Consider the following 18,689-nt stretch of genomic DNA (forward strand, 5'->3'; position numbering starts at 1 on the left):
CGTGCTCGCGTTGTGGAAGTGTGCGTGTCATAACAGTCGTAACTCATGAGACATTTTCACGCCCGGTTGTCGTCGCTTCCGACGGCCGCGGCGTTGTTACTCTCCGCGACCATCTTGGCAAAGGCCCGGACGACGTCGCTCGGGATCTGGTCCCAGAGCAGCGACCGAGTGTAGACCTCGGCAGCAGACTGCTGCTTGCTCGAGCTGCGCATGCTGGCCAGGGCCTCGGCAAGATTGCGTCTCCCTTGGCTCGTAGACCTTTCGGCCGGTGGAGCGCTCGAGAGGAAATCCGGCGAGGTCAGGTCGTTATACTGCGCGGCCGAGAGCGAGAAGATCTGCTCGTTGGTCTGTTGCTCGGTGGGCTGCGTCAGGGCATCCGCCATCTCGCCCAGCACCGACGACGCGACATTCTCGACCATGGGTGTGGCGAGGGACATGGACGGGGCGGACGCCTGGGGGTTCCAGTTGGCGGCACCCGAGGGCTGCGGCGCCACGGCGGCCTCGACGCCCGACGAGACCTGCGACACACCCGCATCCTTCAGCACGTTCTCCAGAAGGGTCGCGGACGCGGCGCGGACATCCTCCGAGACGCGCGGGATGCTGGGTGTCGACGACCGGCTCGAGAGCACAAAAGCGCCAACAAGGAAGAGCATGAAGAGGAGCCCACCTTGTTGGGCAGGCTTCTCGGAGTCGGCCGTCGGCAGGGCCACGCCCTCGGACTTCTTGGCGGCCGGCACAATCTGCATTTCCTGCTTGACCTCAGTGGCAGCGGGCTGCTCCATGGGGAAGTCGCCGAACATCGGCATGTCGCCCCAGGAGCAGTCCATGGCCATGCTCTCCATCTCGCTAAAAGCGCCCGAGAATCCGGACGCGGTGGTGGTGGCATGGCCCATGGACTGCACTTCGTTCGTCAGGACGCTGATCTTCTTCCGCAGCTCGCCCGTCTCGATGGTGTGTCTGCTGATCATCTCTTCCTTGTCGCGCTCGAGCTCGTGGATGTACGACTCGTAGTTCTGCTTCTCCAGGACAAGCTTCTGCATCTCCCGCTCCATCTTCGCGATGGTATCCTCCATGTTGGCAATGATCTCGGTGAACTGCTTCTTCTCATCCTCGAGCCGCTCCGTGTGCTGCTTCTTGCGTTGCCTCGAGTCGAGCCTGGCAAGGTCTTGTTAGTGCGGACTGAACGGCTTCGGGTGCTGGGTGATGGAACCTACGCAGCTTGCCTGTTGCGCAGCAGGCGCTTTTGTTGTTTGAGCTCCTTGATCTCCTGCTCGTCGGTCGACTGAGCAATCAGCTGGTCGATGTTGTTGAGGTTGCGCTCGGCAGGGATGTCGAAGCGGGCGTTCTTTTTGCGGATGCCATCGCCCCTCCGCAGGTCGTTGTGCGACCGGATCAGGGGGCTGGCGGGACGTGGCCTCTTGAGCATGGGTTGACCCTTGAGATCTTGGGCCATCCAGGCATCTTTCTGGGGAGACGTCGGGATAGACTGCGGGGCCGGTTGCCCGAGTTGCTGGAACATGCCGACCGGGTTGGCGGGGCCACCGAACGGGGTTGGAGTCTGGATGGTGGGAGGTCGCTGGAACATAGCGAGGTTGCCCGCGTCGTACTCCACCGGCAGGCCGTCGAAGGCCGGGAGCTGGGGAGTGGCAGATCCAGAGCTGGTCATGGGCCAGACGTGGCTCTGGTACGTGGCTTGCTGGTTCTGATCCATTCTCAAGAAGGGGTTGTTACTCTGCTGGTCGAAGAACGGGTTGTTCGATGGAACAGACTGCATCTCGACCGACTGCCAATCCTCTGTCTTCGGTGAGAAGATCGATGGGGCGACCGTGAACGAGTCTCTGCGGCTCTCAACCAGCGGCGGTGACATTTCCAAACCCGAGTCAAGTGCGCTCTGGTCAAGGATGCTGTCGTCTAGTATGCTCCCGTCCTCCTCCTCGAAGAATTTCTGAGCGTGTGTGGTATCGACAGTCAACGGCGTCCTATAGTATGACGGCATCTGGAACGCTGAGACCATGGTGGGCCACTGTGGGTGAGATGTGTGATGTGTGTTAAGGTTGCTTCCCGAGGGGAGGGCGGGAAGATGAGGGCGATCCTGATATACGAATTAGTGATGGTGCACGCGGGCGGTGAGGACTTTTATTTTGGGGAGGCGGGGGATATGGATGCAGGGGATGGATGGGAAACCGTAAGCTTTGGGTGGGTTATGAAAGAGAAGAAAAGCCACCAAAAGCCACGCTGGTATGCCTACCCTTAAAACCGCTGCTCTGGTATTGTGGTCGACGATGAAGACGATGGAAGTTCTCAAGCTCTCATGAGTGATCCTGCTGAGGGAACTTCCAGGTTGGGCAGTGAAGAGTGGGTTGAAGAGAAGCTAGTGGGGGAAGTGCTGGGGGCGGAGAGTGCGGGAGCGCGGGAGGCAGGGGCAGGGTTTTTAACAGAGAAAAGAGCGTAACACTTACACAACGCTGCCGTCTTCTGTGAGTGAGAAGAGGGGTATTCTGACCACAACCCGGATTCGTGGGGCAGTGGTTTGTGTAACTAAGACCGGAGGGGCAGCTTCAACGTCTTGAGTTGAAGCACCTCGTGGGGTAGAGATGAAGAAACTCTTCTTCAGTCGAGCAGCCTCAATGCTGCTCCTGTCGAAGGTGTCAGTGTGCAACGACGCTGGTTCTGATGGTGGGATGAATAAGGGGAGCAGACGGGATGCGGCCGCCTCTTTCTATGTTTTGTACTTGATCTTGACCACAGTCAGGGCGAATCTGCAAGACCCTCACGAAACAAGGTGCGTATCCGAGGCCTGCCCAATTGCAGGCAGGCGGGCACCTGGAACCTCCGGTTGGATGGTACCTCGAGTGGATGTTGCGGAGGACTTGCTCTGTGCGGGAACTTGTGGATCAAGAAGACTTTTCCGGACCGGGGGGTAGCGTACAGCCTTGGCAAGGGGGGTGTGAAAAGAGAGATCGGATCTACAGAGCAAGGGCTAGGGGGGGAGTCTCCGAGGACCTTTCTGGGTATCCGAAGAGAAGAGAAGATCGTACGAGCAGAGCCCGGACCGTCACTGTAGGTGAAACGGATACGGCAACGGGGGCCATCGAAAGACGAGGCTCATGTCGGGATTGGATATTCGTTAAAACCGCCAGTAAAGACACGCCACTGACGGAAACGCAGCGTCTTGCGCGTCTTGCTCGCGGTCTCCGTTTCGAACAGAAACCTGCTGTGACTAAGCCGGTACATATGAACGACAGACCGTTCCGGGTCGCCGCAGCAAGAAGGAGACTGAGGACGGCGATCGGGCGACAGCGGCTTCCCAATAGGAATCATTGTGAGGTTGCCGCGGACAGTCACGCTGGTCAACGGCGACGAGCGATTTGCCTGGGACGACGCGCAATGGGAAATCCCTATTTGAGATCGAATCAGCGATCACCCGCTGGGGGCGGGTGTGAATCTTGACTTCACGTCGTTGAAGACGGGTTGAAAATCAGTGATGCATGGACGGTGGGAGTCCCTGTAGTATAACGTGACTTGCGACATGTCTCTACCTGTGCTGGAAGGGAGGAACAAGAGACCTGGGTACCAGGCAAGGGTGAAGGCGATAGACCGGGAGCAAAGGTGAAGGAGTGGTAGTGGATGACCGCCCAGTGCAGGTTGGGCAGAAATGGGCCATCGGTACCCAAAGGCATGCTTCGAGCCAGTAGCTAGCCGCGGGCTCACAGTTGCTCCCACGCCCATGCTAGGGTCCAGCTCAAACCCCGTGAGCAGTGGGCAGTGGGTAAACACCTCCGTGAGAAATCCCGTTTGTAAGTACTGTATCTAGCAAGCCAAACAGCCACGGACGCCAGCCTAAATTCAGCCCACTCGCCGGCGAGGCGAGCATCCTTTGCGCAGCAGTTATCCTGGTGGAGTGATGTTGCGCCCCGGCAGGCTTGACAGACTTCGAGGCGCCGAAGGAAGTGGTCTCCTCGTTGTGTCTTAGCAAAGCGACTATTTGATGCGGCGCGCAGGGTGACCTCGGCGAGTCGGTCATGATGGCTGCGATGGTGGTGTTGCTCCGACGTACGTGATCATGGAGCATGCCAAACAGCAGCGTATGGCGTAAGTAATCATATGGCCACTGTTGATGAGAGAAATGCCAGTCATTCTCCCGTATGGATGTATGTACGTACATACATGCAAACTTCCCGGGCGAACAGCTTCTCGTTGCCGCCATGAAGCAAGGAACGTAGGTAGTGTACGGAGTAGTACGCATTCACGAAAAGTAGCAGGGCCGTTTCGCAACGCCTTCGACAACGGTGGGCGGTTGCAGCGGCCACGAGGGAGCTCTGACAATGGATGCATCGGGACGGAAGGCCGGGTCGTTGCGGCGCATGCCGTGCTTCCTTAAGTTTCTTTCCAATCATACTCGACTGTCGCTCAATTGGTGGGAGCTCGTGGAATGGAACGTGTGAGCGAATCGCCGGGCTTTCCCCACAACCTAGGCGGTCACGCCGCTTTCTACCGACCCATCACGTGACATAATGCTACCGACCCGTTGCCGCCTGTGCTCAAGTCATGCTTGCCGGAAGTGCTTGAGACAGCCCACTGCATCATCTGACTGCGAGGCTCATCCCTCCGTCCTTCTCCAGCTCCAATTGCTGCACCACGCCGCGACACAGCATCAAGCTCTTATCCAGGAGCTTTGCCTCAAACCCACAACGTCTGTTTTGTTTCGCCGCTCGTGCATTGTTTTGAAATCCATCGCGGCTTTCCTATTTCGACTTAGGCTTGAAGTTTGTCTGGAGCACCTCATCCGCCAACGAAAACTGGTGCCAAAAAATTCGGTGGCTGGTTGCAGCGCGTCGACGGTTTCCTAGCTCCACTCATGCTGCTGCCCGTCGCCTGTCGGCATGTCCAGTGAAGGGGAGAATGGAGCGCTTGCAGCTGCTCAGACGGCTGCTGGCCAGTCGCGATGCTTGCCCAGGCTCCGCGATGCGCACCTGGCCGCATATCCCAAGGCCCGCGCAATGACGGCCCAAACAGCGGCGAGCGTTCCTTCGTCCCGACCCAACTCAAAGTGTCGGTGTGTTTCTGTTCTCTGACAGGCGAGAACGCGTCTTGTCGGATCTCAAGCCGGTCCCAAACAGAGCAGCTATGGATAGTCGTTAGGGGCAAGGCGAGAACCCACGCTCTCTGCCTGTCTTTGGTCAGCTGCCAATGACCGTCCTGGGCGGCGGGATTGGTGTCCAATGGCACCGGCGACAATTCACCTCACTTCACTGGAGATGGGGACTCGGACGCTGAAGGACGAGCTAGCTCCTGATCAACCGAACTGCGGCATTCTGGACTTGACCGGTCAAGACCTCTTTCCCGCCCTATCCGCGGTGAATATCACACGACCTTAGCTGTGATAGCGGACGCAAACTGGAATGGTGTTCATTCCATGAATATTGTACCACTCAATTCGGTAACGCAGGCAAAATCTCGGGCGTCTTTCATGCTCTGATACGTACCACACCAGGACAAGCTGCGCTTCATTGGCACCCGGCAAAGATGCCGGATGAGGCTTCATTCCGGGACTGCTCCCGAGACCCGGTCACTGGGGGAAGCGCCGACTGCCGGCAATCGTCATACTGAGGCCATTGCACGCGGTACTACCTACATAGGAACGGCCGCGATATGTTGTGACTCCTAAAAAGAAGGCTAACTTCAGCCACGCAGGCGCCACGGTCCCGGTGTCCTGGGAAAACCACCCTCTCCTTCTCCCCAACCCTTTCCAATATTCGCAGTTTCCATCAGTGCACGCCATTATCCGTTGACGCCCGGGAGCACATCCAGATCAACTCGTGGTTCCCGAGGGCTGCATCCTATAACTGCCAAAACTGGCACGTCACCTAAACTAAGTACGGGAATGCCGCACTCGGCTTCCACTCCCGGGCCCTGAGACGCCTTCTGCATGGAATCCCGGACGCTTGATGCATTTCGGCGATCAACGCCCAATCCATGGCCAAGATCGGATCCTTGGGGGCCGCAACTGGGTTCAATCAACCGTCCGCTTTCCTGCCCAACGGCGCAATTCTACCAATACGGACTTGTTCAGATGGCCCCTTCACCTTTCCCACATGTTTGTTGCAGACGGTAACGTTTGGCTAGTGGCTTCGCCAAGGGATCTGAAGAAAATTTCCTATTTGTTCCCTTTTCCTGGGACCGCGCTTGTCGTGTCAGGCGCTCCGGGCGAACGATCCAAGGCCTGTGTCCGCCTATGCAAACTGACTCATACTTGCGGTCTTGCTCTCGGGAGCGACTGCTCTCCAGAGTGGAGGAGATTTCAAGAAGAATGCAAATACAACACACGCTCCCAAACGAGCAAGCGCTTCACACGGAGAGAGCATACAACATCGTCCTCTTCTTCTGGTGAGTTTGGCCCTTCAGACTGACTAACGAGACTCCACAAGCCCCATAAAAGGGTTGTCGTCTCTCCCCATCTCAGAGTACCTTGAGTTTATGACCGGGTACCAAGGGGTCACGACGGCTGCTTCGGGAGGACGGGCATCTCGCTCGTGCGGTTCCCCCTAATGCTCGGTCGAGGCATGGCCGGGGGCCGGACCCTTGAAGGGAGATGGTGCACCTCGGAAGGCTAAACCCGGTTGGAAGCATCTTCGGCGGTGTGCCCTGATAACGGCACGATCATCGTGGAATCGACATGAGCAACATCGTATCATTCGTGCTTGCTTCCACCGGAAGTCAAAAACAGGACTCTCGTCAGTCGGATCCCAAGCCTCGATCTGGAAGCCTGGAGGTGTTGCAGGGAAGGAAATCCAGATCCAGCATTGTCAGACAATGGGCCCGCTGCGGCGTCCTGCTTACACTATGGATACCTACCATACAGTACCGCTGTCCCACTTGCCGGCAAGCTGCACTTCAACGTGCAACATGCAGTGCAGCGCCAGGGCGTCTGAGACAGTGGCTCACAAACGCGGTGGAAGCGGCGGTGTTGCCTTCCACGAATGCGTAGGCCGGGTTCCGCCAAATGTTGCGCGGTCCGTTTGCAGTGTTCTGTTTGAGCGAGCGGACGGAGGGCCTTCCCGACGAGGCTGCCATTGGTGGTGTTGGTAGCAAGAAGGGTGAAGTCGCTGACGCATTTCAAGACCCTTTGGTGTTCTGGTTACTGTGTAAAGCATGTGAGCTTCTCATGACTTCTGTCCTACATCGCGCGGTGCGAACCATCCGAATGGCTAACCAAAACGGAGTGAAATCAGGTAGCCATTTTTCTGAGCCACGGGGTTCAGACTCCAATGTTTTTGCGCATTCCATGACGATTCTGCGAGTAGCGGTGAAGAAGATTCGGAGCCCAAAGCTGACCCGGCAGCGTTTACACCCTTGGAGCCAAGAAAATCCGAGGATCGATTCGGACGCCTTGTGGATCATCTGTATCCTCTTTTGTCTTCTACAGTACTAGTCCTTCTTCCTGACGCGTCCTGGATGTGCACACCCTCACACCCTACCCAAAACAAAGAATGCGTCAAACCCTGTCCGATGAGTCCGATACGCGATCGGCCTGGTGGGGGATCGACGACCATCAACAACCCCCCTTGTTTTCTGCTTACTATCGCGGATGGGTCAGAGCTCGGTCTCCACGGAGATCACATGGTTATCCGCTTCACCGCCCTATTCGGCTGAAGCTCCATTCCTTGGCCCGAGTCCGGCCGGGCCAAGAGATACGAAAATCGGGACCGGAACGGAGCTGACTGGACGGCGAAGGTGGGGCGGAGAAACGATAGAGCAACGAGTGGAACCGGGCGGCCGGAGATTGGGGTCGGTGAAAGAATGATATTTCGCTCTTCGGAGGCTAGATCGGGGGTTGACGACGGCGAGATACGGAAAGTGAGAACACGATACAACCCATGCCGGCCCCGGTATGTACAATACATACCAAGTGTGTACTGGTGACGTGCTGAGGAAGTCACAGGAGTCGGGGAGTGACGAAGGAAGCATGGCTGTCGCCGCACTGCGCCGTCCTCTGACTAGCGGCCTAGCCTCCACTTCAGTCGCTATTGGATTTTCGGCGAACTTCGCCGGCTGCCGAATAAAAAAAAAAAAACAGCTGCAAAGAAGTTGGGTATCCGTATTATTACTTTCGTCTCATCCAGCGGTCAAGGAAAACGACGTCTCCACCCTTCGAATCCATCATATTTCACTCTTTGTCGAGGGTAGTAGTACGTTCAGAACGCTACTCTGTATCCTCTCGGCCCTTGGCACCGGAAGAGGTGCAGCTACGCAAGCTGAGGCTTGGTTACGGGGTAGAGGTGACGAATGAGTGAGACGCCACCGTTGCCATAGGAAGGATCCGATGTGCGGTCGACGGGTTGTTCAACATAAGGGATAGGCCAGAGACGGGTGGCACAGCAGCAACGTCGCTGAGCAGACCGGGGAAGATTAAATTTGGCAACGGAACGCAGTGCACTCCGTACGGCTGTTGAAGGGCAAAGCTGCTGGGGGTGCGCAGCTGCAACGCTGATCGTGGCGGAGCTCATTATTAGTATAGTACACCGTTGGTAGATGGGAGAACTCATCTCGGCGTCCTTATGCTGCCAGTGTCCAAAGGTTGGCGGACTGTAAACATGCACTTGCAGGCGCTGTCCCGGCGCTTCCATTTGCATTCCTCTCGGGCCCGGCGCTTCCCGGGAAGAGAAATAATGGAAGCCTTTTCCCAGAAGGAACATCCACCGATAATGATGAAGGCGCAGCGTTCAGCGCAAACGTTTTCGTGATTGCGCGGCCCCCTTTGTCATGGAACCATCATGGGACATTAAGGGTAACGTAGTAGACTACTCGAGATCATACAAAGGTAACTTCCCCAGATTTGTGTAACTGTGTGTGGGGCTTCCATTACACAGAGCTAAGCTATGTAACCCCGAATCAACAGTTCTAGCCCAACCCCGAGAATGACAGTTGACGGGTGCCCAAGGGATGATGCCGTCGTTTCACCGAAGCTACTGCTGAGAGTGGCATGTGAGCGAGCAGTCATCCGCAAGTTGTGTGGGAGCCCGTTGGTGTCACCGGATGCTTACCGGAGGGGTACCATATCCCTCTTCTGGCAGCCGATGAGTAACGTCCAGAGGTCGCCATACCCCAGGGGCCGCGCCATTCGTGCGCAGCATGCGAAGGTGCAGAAGGTGCAGCGTCGGAAGCGGCCTTGGGCTTCCGTCCGGAGATTGGAGAACATTCTCTGTCCCTCAACGTCTCGAGAGGGCCTGTCATGCATGCGCTGCGTAACTTCATCCGAGACATCACCGTGTCAGGAGAGCACGTGCTCGGTGGGGTACATTTGGCATGCTCAATGACGAATGTCTGCGACTGCATGAAGCCCAAACGGTGTGCAGTAGACCGATAGACGTGGTGATGATCGAGGCTTCCATCTCGGTGCAGAAATCGGGAGCTCTTATGAGAACAGAGAGGTTATGACGACGCAAAGTCCCAAAGACTTGCAAGTAAACTATCCTTCTCCGCTTCTGGGCCGGCCTTGGTGAATATCCTCTTAGGAATCATATACTCCACGACTGGCGGCTTCTTAACTTCCTTGGAGATTTCGGCTTCAAGCAGCTGTGACACTGTTAGCTGGGTCCGCAGTCTGGTGTTTATTGTAACCTACGCTGCCGTAGGAGTGATCCAGGAAGTCCTCCAGATTGTAAGCCTGCTTGGTGAACTGCTCCGAGATGATCTTGGCAATCGTAGCCACGTTGGGGTGATAGTGTGATTGCAGCTGGACAATTTCCCACAGACAGCTGTCGATGGCTTGTGTCTCCAATGGGTCCTTCTCATCCGGTAGGAACGGATCCTCCAAACCCTCCCTCTCTAGCAAATCCTTCTCCTCTGGTGTCCGCGGCACACGGTGCATCATGAAGGTTGTGAGCGGATGTTTCTTGAAGAGATTGTAGAACCACGGCACGATCACCACAATAGCGCTCGGCGGCGCATTGAGTGCTAAGCGGGCCAGGCGTTTGATGAAGCTCGCTACCAACACAGCAGGCAAATGAGATGACGTGAGGAAGGTATCGAGGAGGCGGAAGAAACGAGACCGGTACTTGGAGTGCAGGATATCCGCATCCAGTAATGAATAGAGCTTGGTGTAGAACTCAGGGTAGTCGAGGTTGCGTTCTTGAATCAAATAAAAAACGCCCGAAAGAGCCAGAAGCGATATGGAACCGCCAGAGTTATAGCAATCCGTCAAGAAATCCATGAGCAGCTCAGGCTTAGTGAACCAGGGGGCGATCGAGGTTGCCATGGCCTCCAAGACCTTTTTCCTCTGTTCCTTGCTTAAGCCCAGTTGCATCAGCGCCAGCCAGGCCTCCTGGGCTTGCTTCTTGTGCTGCGACAAGGAGCGAAGCGGGTGTTTCTTCTTCTGAGGCGGCTCGATGTAGAAGTTTTCCAAGGCTTCGCTGGACTCTGGAACGTCTTCCATACTGATCAGCATCTCGAAAATCGTATCCCGGACATCTTCGTCAACAGTTTCGTGATCCATCAGGTAGTCCCTGTCCACTGTCAGCATGTGAGATTCCACGTAGTGCTGGGTTAACCGTACTTGATGGCGTCGAACGTGTAGAAACGGATGTCGTCGTATTCGTCAACGAACTTCTCAGAGAAATGTTCGCGCAACTGCTCAGCTGGAGATTCGAGGAGACCGGCAATGATGTCCGAGAAGAAATACCGCGGAAAGACTGCCTCGTCCGAGCCGCTGAGATGCTGGGCTTCCGCTTTGAGCAAGGCCAGGGACAGCATCAGGGCGTTGAGTGCCAACTTCTCGCTTCGGAACATGGATAACAGAGCTCCCTTGTAGTCTGCCAGGCGGTCCCTGAGCCAGCTCCTCACCGTGGCCTCCTTTTCCGACGCATCCTTTTTCTTGGTCAGGTTACCGGCAGCCAGAAGCCGAATAAAAACGCGACACAGTGCTTCCGAGGCGGTCAGACGAGCTTTTGCATCCTCATCGTGTTCTTGTGCGAGTTCGATTAGGGTCACAATGTTGTTGTAATACTTCTTGGACTCATGAATTTCGGCTTCGAGCTTCTCGATCTTCGTTGGGAACTCATCGCTGTCGCTGGCTGCCGATTTCCTCCGCTTCGTGATGTGGTTCCCTTTTTCCTGGTGCTTCCTCTTGACCGCAGTCTTGACGGCAAGTTCTTCACTAGCGGCTGGCATCTTGCCTAAAGAAGTCCCGAAGGACTATGTTGATATTTGCTCTGGTTGTGCGTCCCGGATCGTCTTAGATTTGTGCTGTCGGATTGAGGCTTTGGTCGTCCGCCAAAAATAAAGTGGGTCACGACCATCGAGAAACATTTCAGTTGGACAGGAAATTTCAATGCTCATTATGATGGGCGCCAAGCAAAAGATCTCTCTTAACGGTATCGTCAGCTGCAGCTGCACGTGACCTTACCCCCGGTTTCACGGCAAAGCCCGGGCCCGTTAAAACCTCAAATCGAACTTGGCAAGGAAGCTCCGACAACGTCAAGCCGTCACCCATTCGACATCCCAGACTTCACAATGGCGTCCCGCTTGGCGAGAAGTGCTGTCGGTGAGTTGACTCCAGACTGGGCGTGCGCCAATTGAGCAAACGCAGCGCTGACTCGAACTTGCGCACTTCCTGCAGGGGCTGCACGCCTGCGACCGAGCATCGCTCCCCGCGCCCTTCCGGCCGTCTCAACGCTCGTCACGGCGCGCCACAACTCGAACCTTCCCTCGCAGCAGGACCCCAAGAGCAAGGCGCAGTCACTGCTCGATGCGCTTCCCGGCAGCAACCTGCTCTCCAAGACGGCCATCCTCTCGTCGGCCGCTGGCCTGTCCATCTTTGCGATCAGCAACGAGTACTACGTGATGAACGAGGAAACGGTCGTGGCCTTCTGCCTGCTCAGCGTCTGGGCTGGTCTCATCAAGTACGGCGGTCCAATGTACAAGGAGTGGGCCGAGAAGCAGAACGAGAAGATCAAGAACATCCTCAACGCTGCGCGGGCCAACCACGAGCAGTCCGTCAAGAACCGCATCGAGGATGTCAAGCAGATGTCGAGCGTCATTGACGTGACCAAGTCGCTGTTCGAGGTGTCCAAGGTGGGACATAACACGTGCTGCGAGAGGCGACCGAGCTGGATGCTGATGATGTCCAACAGGAGACTGCACGGCTCGAGGCCCAGGCGTACGAGCTCGAGCAGCGGACGGCGCTGGCTGCCGAGGCCAAGAACGTGCTGGAGTCGTGGGTGCGGTACGAGAGCCAGGTCAAGCAGAGGCAGCAGAAGGAGCTCGCCGAGAACATCATTGCCAAGGTGCGCAAGGAATTGGAGAACCCCAAGGTGCTGCAGCAGATTCTGCAGCAGAGTGTTGCGGATGTTGAGAGTGAGTCTCGCCCTTCTAGGTCATGCCAGACGAGTACTTGCTAACACGCTGTCAGGGATCGTCTCTTCCAAGGCTCAATAGACAGCTACGTCGACAAACTAGCGAAGCGAGATTCCCTTTGTTGTACCAGTGTCCCTACACACCCTGTGCATTAGCCTCAATATAACCTCCTTAGTTGCCTTGACCATGTGGAAGATATGTTGGGTCTCTGGAGTTTTGTTGGGCCAGGCTGTATGCGGTCTGGTTAGCACAACAGATACCCAAGCAGTTACTAGTAGTTACTCCGCCAGCCATTGATAAAAGACACGGACTCGGTCAGTGATTCTGAAACCAAACCTGGGCAATGGGTCCGTTTTCCGCCAGAAACCATCCAGCTTCAACATAGGACTCTTCTTCGACAGGCTTCTATCAGAGCTAGGTTACTTTCAGAGTAGACCCGCGGGTCTGAGCCCAGGTGGAAAACGGAGATCTGAGATATCAATATTGCCTACGTACGATTTCAAGGATTGCAAGGCAAACGACAACACATCAAGATGATACTAGTTGGTATATATGTAGATTACTACCTACCTTCTAGTGAGCGAGGAAGATGGGCAAAACAGCATTGTGTCACTAGGTCCATACCTAGTAGCTGCTGAAGGTGTTGTTCAAGTTGCTCTTTGTGAGCGAGTGGGTGGGGCAAGAGCTCCCAAGCTCCCGACTCCCGTCATTTCTATTGTAGCACGCCATTCCGCTCATTTCACATTCCAAACACCAATGATATCATCAAAGTCCGACTAGCAACCACAGAAACTATAAACATCGCTTCAGGAAAGGTCAAAATTCTCAGTAGGTATTTTAAGACGAGGGGATTACTTTACAACCCTCAGCAGTAGGAAAATCAAAAATCTGTTCCATCCTCGGCCACTCTCAAAGTTGCGAGAATCCGCCCCTGACTTAGGTAGTCAAGGAGGCCACTGCCGCAGGGAAGGACATGGGTGACGGACCGGCACGGCGACCTAGCCACGGCCCTGTTTCCGTCCCCAGTATCTGCATCAGCAGCGGCAGCAGCAGTAACAGCGAGGACAACGATAGCGGTCATAATATCAACAATAGCAACACTACGCAGGGGGACGCGGGCGGAGGCGGCGCCGGGCGCGGCAGCAGTATAGCACCAGCCACCGGCTTCCGGCCACAGGCGATACGGATCCAGGAACCAGCGGAGCGGCGGCCTCTCCTCCCGCAACGTGCGGCCTTCCCGCACAACCTGGACCGCGAGGTCTTCAGCTGCTACAGCTACGGCACGGGGCCCGGCGCGTCCGCGTCCGCGTCCGCGTCCCCAAATGGCGCCCACCGGCATCTGCCCGTCTACACCAATATCCATCGAATCCGCCGCGACATTATCTCGGTCGTCGAAGACTACCTCTCGCTTGACCAGCTGCGCGACGTCCGCCTCAACGTGTCGGTCATCCGGCCCTTGGTCGACAAGCTGTACGAGCAGGACGACATCTCGATCGTCTACTGCCTGCTCGTGAACCGTGCTCAGTTCCTCGCCGAGCAGGCGCACCTGAGCAACCGGCAGAATGTGAACTACACACGGGCGATGCTGTGCGAGCTGATTGCGACCAGGATACTGAGGCGCTTCAATGAGGACAACGAGGGGCCCGAGAACCTGCTGGTGCTAGCCCATGTGCTGATCGCCGGCTTTGAGCCGTTCCAGAACGCGCCCGACGAGATCAGGCGGGAGGTCGGGGCGTCGACGGCGCATCACCGGACGCTGCCAGCGTTGGAGGTGGCGATTCTGAGCGAAAGCCGCATCTTCCTGGCGTCGACGAGTTGCCAGAAGATGTAAGTGAATACCGTGAACCCCCCTTCCCTCCCGAGACGGGAGTGTGAGAAGATGGCTTAGTGTTGACGCAAGAATATGGGAAAGCGTGGATGCCATCTACGAGGGCCGGGTCATCTACACGCCCTCAAGCTTCATGGACATCCTCCCCGACCGCTACAAGCAGCGACCTATTTCACTGTACAACCCCCGAGAGGCGTCCCTCCTCAACCAGTACCGCCTGGTGGTGCCGAGGACGCGGAATTACCTCGAGCTTATGCATTTTGTCGTTCTCCTAGGCTTGTATCTTGCCTTCATGAGCGAGAGGGACGCGGAGCAGTTCAGCAAGCTCGAAGTCTGCTTCACCGTATACGCCCTCGGATGGGTCTTGGACCAGTTCGCCACGCTCCTGGAGCATGGATGGTATGCCGCGCTTCCACCACCGGCTGGAAAACGTATATTTGTGTGTTGTTGACGAACAGATACCAGGGACGTCTACGCGCAAAACCTGTGGTCCTTTCTCGACGTCACGTTTGCCGTCATCTACTGGGTCTACCTCATCATCCGCATCTACGGCTGGAAGACAGCGAGTCTTGAGGCCGGGCAGCAAGCCTTGGACGTGTTGGCCATGGGAGCGCCCGTGCTTGTCCCGCGGCTGGCGTTCAATCTACTCTCAGACAACCTTGTGTTCCTGTCGCTCAGATCTATGATGTCCGACTTCGCTCTGCTGTCAGCTCTGGCTGCTTGGTGCTTCCTTGGCTTCTTGCTGTCGTTGTTCTGGCTTGGAAACGGTGGTTTTGGTCCCGCGTACGTCTTTCATTTCAACACGACCTGCTGCAAGCCTCGCTGACACGCACCAGAACCATCAGCAAGTGGATGATCTACATCTGGTTCGGGCTCGATGGGTCCGGCATCCAGCATTCTGTTTGTTTCTATCCGCGTGCGCTTCCCATCGGAAAAATATCATGCTGACGGCAGGCAGACCGAGTTCCACAAGATCCTCGGACCTTCTCTCATGGTCACATTCGCCTTCCTCGGCAACACGCTTTTCCTGACCATCCTCGTCTCCATGCTGTCCACGACCTTCAGCCACATCGTCAACAACGCGCCCGCCGAGATACAGTTCCGCCGGGCGGTCATGACACTCGAAGGCGTCAAGGGTGACGCCATCTTCGCCTACCCGCCGCCCTTCAATATTCTAGCCATCCTCCTCCTCGTGCCGCTCAAATTCTGCGTCTCGGCCCGCTGGTTCCATAAGATCCACGTCATGTCGGTCCGTCTCATCAACCTGCCTATCTTGCTGGTCATCGCGCTCGCCGAGCGCCGCTCCCTCTCGCCTCACAAGCTGCCCGCCCTGTCGCCCGCACCCAGCGTTTCCAAGGGCCACACCATCACAATCCGCCGGCGGTTCTGGGAGCGATGGAGGATCACCAGCCATAGCGATATCTCCACCGTGTTCGAGGTGCCCGTGCCGGACTCGGTGCTGGGAGACGTTGCCGCAGACGATGACATGACGCGGCACCTTATTCGCAGGCAGTTTACTCCAACAGCGCGCGGATTGCCGATCGTAGAGATCTCCAGTCAGCAACGACCTCAGCAACGACCTCAGAAACCATCACAGCAAGCACAGAAACTACCACCGCAACCGCTATCCACATCGCCTGAGCAGATCATACAGCCGCCAGCCACGCCGCAGCAGGGCCATAGGGTGCCCAGCAGGCGCGACAGCATTGCGCCATTCCCCGGGCTGAGGGCCGAGCTGCAGGATGTGTTGCGCGAGAGCGACGAAGTGAGTGACATCGCCTCGCGGCTAGAAACGTTGGAAGAGCGCATGCAGCGGATTGAGGGGTTGTTGGAGAAGTTGGTGGGTGCACACAACGGGAACGTGGGGTCAAGCTCAGGAGAGGAGGGTGTGGAAATGATGCCTTCGAGGAGGCGTCGGAAGTCGGTAGCGGAGTTGAATAGAGAGGCTGAAGAGGAGTGATGATGAACAACACAGGGAGGGGGGCACAAAGCCTTTGGCATGTGCTTGTCCCAGCCTGGTATATCCCATGGCCAATGAAAGAAGGTATGACTACCTGGTACCTTAGTCTGTCACCTGGACAACTACTTGGGTTAACTTTGTGTGATGGTTAACAGCAACCCGGGTGCACTTATTAGTCACCCTTCTCTCATGCGTCACATAGCATACGTACGGTACCTTACACGCTGCGACCTCCGATCAAGAAACCAACATCTTCCCATGGCCCACGCTTTCTACAACTCTCCGAACCGCAAGAACTCGTGAGCCCAGAGAAAAATACCCAGTCGCACCCAAAGGCACGATTTCCCCATACTACTTCCCTGCCATTGTCTAAGCGAGGAAATATAAATGTGCCTCGTCAACCATTACCGCGACTTCCATTGCAAGCACCGCTGGGCTACCATTGCCGTCCCCTGCTATCCCGGCATGGGCTTCGACACATGCCTGGGGTTCATCGATGGCCAGATACGGCCACTGCCACCACGGCTGGTTGCGAAGGGCGAGCTGTGTCCGAAGTGGTATGTACGCTCATGTTTTTCTCCCTTTTCTGGTTGGCAAATTCCACCCACATCTTTTTTCACTCGCACACACACCCACCTCCTCGTGCGCAAGAAAACATTAACCCTCTAATAGCGACCTCCGAGGAGCGTATGATCGGAACCAGACACGCATGGTCAGCGAGATACGACATGGCTTCCGCTGGGGCCTGGGCCCGAACAAGTCGGATCCGGGTTGTGACATTACGTGCTGCGTGATGTGATGTGAGGAGGAAAGCGAGACTGGGAAGATATAATGAGAGCCAAAGTCCCGGAGTCCCTGAACCTCGTTCAATTGAGCGGCAGCTTGCAACTCGGGAAGCGAAGCGAGACAGGCGGTGATGGACAGGAAGGGCTGAGACTCTGAGTAAACATATGGCACAGGACCATTGATAGAGACGTAGTCTACAGTCGCTTGAAATTCATATGCCGAGGTATGAAGCCTGTGAGGGATTTGGAATTTTGGATAGATTCGTAGACGTGCCCATGTCGACGTAATTACATCCGCTATCCATAACAACCAACACGCCATCGTCAGGCACAAACTCCTTTTTCACTCGATATAACAATCTATCAAAACTACTTCAAGCTCCAAAATCGAGATTGTAAAGCATGTTCGGCTTGTCTCATGACTGGCCCTCTCATCACGTGCCCCACCCTCGGCGCTTTTTACAATGTCCCTTTTACAATCATAACACGCACCAAATTCACCTTTTACTATATTCGTCCTTGAAACGAAGCCATCACCACCACCACGACCACCGCCGCCGCCCTGCCCCAACCAATTCACCTTTTCGTGGAAATAAGAAGAAAAAAAAATGCTCCCCACACCTTCAACCTCCCACGTCCCATATGCCCGGGTCTACGAGCCGGCCGAAGACTCCTTCCTCCTTCTCGACACGCTCTCCTCGCCATCCGAAACCGCCTTTCTTGCCCGCCATTTCCCCCTTTCACCACCGACGCCCTCCCCTCTGGTACTCGAGGTCGGGCCCGGCTCAGGGGTGGTGCTCGCCTTCCTCACCGCGCACGCGCACGCGCTCTTCTCGCGCCGCGACATCCTCACGCTCGGCATCGACGTCAATCGGTTCGCGTGCCAGGCGACGGGAGAGACCGTGCGCAAGGCCATGGCCGAGGATGCTGCTGTCACTGCTGCTGCTGCTGACGGGGCCGGACCTGGAGGAGAAGGGTATGGGTATTACCTAGCCGCGGCGCAGGGCGATCTCACGAGCCCCGTCCGCCCGGGGACCGTGGACGTGCTCGTCTTCAACCCGCCCTACGTCCCCACGCCGGAGGTCCCTTCCGTACCTATCGGAGGGATGAAGGCAGCAGCAAAAACGACGACCTACGAAGAGGACTCGGCGCTGCTTGCGCTGTCGTATGCGGGCGGCAAGGACGGGATGGAGATCACGGAGAGGCTGATTGAAGAGCTGCCGGTGGTGCTGTCGGACAGGGGTGTTGCGTATCTCTTGCTCTGCGCGCAGAATAAGCCCCAGGAGGTCAAGCAGCGCGTTCGGCAGGTGATGGAGAGCAGAGGAGGGGCAGGGTCATGGAGGGTTGAGACGGTTGGGACGAGTGGGAAGCAGGCCGGCTGGGAGAAATTGCAGATTGTGAGGATATGGCAGGAGGAGAACGTCTAGCACGACGCTTTATGATGCCCCAATACTGATTCCATGGAGAATAGTTGTCGTTGGCCCTGCTGCGCCTGCCCCCGTCTGCTGGAAGGGGCGGCTGGCGGCGGTGCTTTTGTGTATCCGAAAGGTTAAACCATAACAAGGTAACCCCAGAATATCGGTTTCGGGTCATCCCCATGAAACGCCGTACGACTGCCTGCAACTCCCGACATGCATGGGCAGCTACCAACAAGAAACGAGGTATTCGGCAATAGAACCAGGGCGGAGCACACTGGTCCATCACCCATCCATCCGCCTCGTCCTCGAACAAACTGATGCCATTCCCGTGACTGGACAACCCT

General features: G+C 56.4%; 6 protein-coding genes across 6 annotated transcripts; 4 read left to right on the top strand and 2 right to left on the bottom strand.

Annotated features, from left to right (window-relative positions):
* Positions 1-56: 56 nt before the first annotated feature.
* B0T15DRAFT_389830 (uncharacterized protein) lies at positions 57-2,014 on the bottom strand (the record flags this gene model as incomplete). Its single annotated transcript, XM_062864513.1, has 2 exons — positions 57-1,155; positions 1,215-2,014. The coding sequence occupies 2 exons, from the start codon at positions 2,012-2,014 to the stop codon at positions 57-59; spliced, it is 1,899 nt and encodes a 632-aa protein (XP_062726929.1).
* A 580-nt stretch (positions 2,015-2,594) lies between these two features.
* B0T15DRAFT_507741 (uncharacterized protein) lies at positions 2,595-3,927 on the top strand (the record flags this gene model as incomplete). Its single annotated transcript, XM_062867664.1, has 5 exons — positions 2,595-2,782; positions 2,985-3,060; positions 3,169-3,322; positions 3,645-3,797; positions 3,827-3,927. 5 exons carry the CDS (start codon positions 2,595-2,597, stop codon positions 3,925-3,927), a joined length of 672 nt encoding a protein of 223 aa, XP_062726930.1.
* A 5,505-nt stretch (positions 3,928-9,432) lies between these two features.
* B0T15DRAFT_388230 (CBF/Mak21 family-domain-containing protein) lies at positions 9,433-11,169 on the bottom strand (the record flags this gene model as incomplete). Its single annotated transcript, XM_062864435.1, has 3 exons — positions 9,433-9,576; positions 9,626-10,505; positions 10,556-11,169. 3 exons carry the CDS (start codon positions 11,167-11,169, stop codon positions 9,433-9,435), a joined length of 1,638 nt encoding a protein of 545 aa, XP_062726931.1.
* Positions 11,170-11,511: 342 nt separating this feature from the next.
* Positions 11,512-12,435, top strand: B0T15DRAFT_489778 (uncharacterized protein; the record flags this gene model as incomplete). Its single annotated transcript, XM_062866624.1, has 4 exons — positions 11,512-11,542; positions 11,618-12,072; positions 12,132-12,354; positions 12,410-12,435. 4 exons carry the CDS (start codon positions 11,512-11,514, stop codon positions 12,433-12,435), a joined length of 735 nt encoding a protein of 244 aa, XP_062726932.1.
* Positions 12,436-13,327: 892 nt separating this feature from the next.
* On the top strand, positions 13,328-16,142 carry B0T15DRAFT_386884 (uncharacterized protein; the record flags this gene model as incomplete). Its single annotated transcript, XM_062864348.1, has 5 exons — positions 13,328-14,181; positions 14,267-14,581; positions 14,648-14,965; positions 15,019-15,082; positions 15,141-16,142. The coding sequence occupies 5 exons, from the start codon at positions 13,328-13,330 to the stop codon at positions 16,140-16,142; spliced, it is 2,553 nt and encodes an 850-aa protein (XP_062726933.1).
* Positions 16,143-17,535: 1,393 nt separating this feature from the next.
* On the top strand, positions 17,536-18,354 carry B0T15DRAFT_482259 (methyltransferase domain-containing protein; the record flags this gene model as incomplete). The annotated part of the gene is made up of 1 exon (XM_062866087.1): positions 17,536-18,354. The coding sequence occupies one exon, from the start codon at positions 17,536-17,538 to the stop codon at positions 18,352-18,354; it is 819 nt and encodes a 272-aa protein (XP_062726934.1).
* Positions 18,355-18,689: the final 335 nt, after the last annotated feature.

The sequence above is a fragment of the Chaetomium strumarium genome (assembly GCF_033439665.1).
Source record: "Chaetomium strumarium strain CBS 333.67 chromosome Unknown B0T15scaffold_1, whole genome shotgun sequence".
NCBI lineage: Eukaryota > Fungi > Ascomycota > Sordariomycetes > Sordariales > Chaetomiaceae > Chaetomium > Chaetomium strumarium.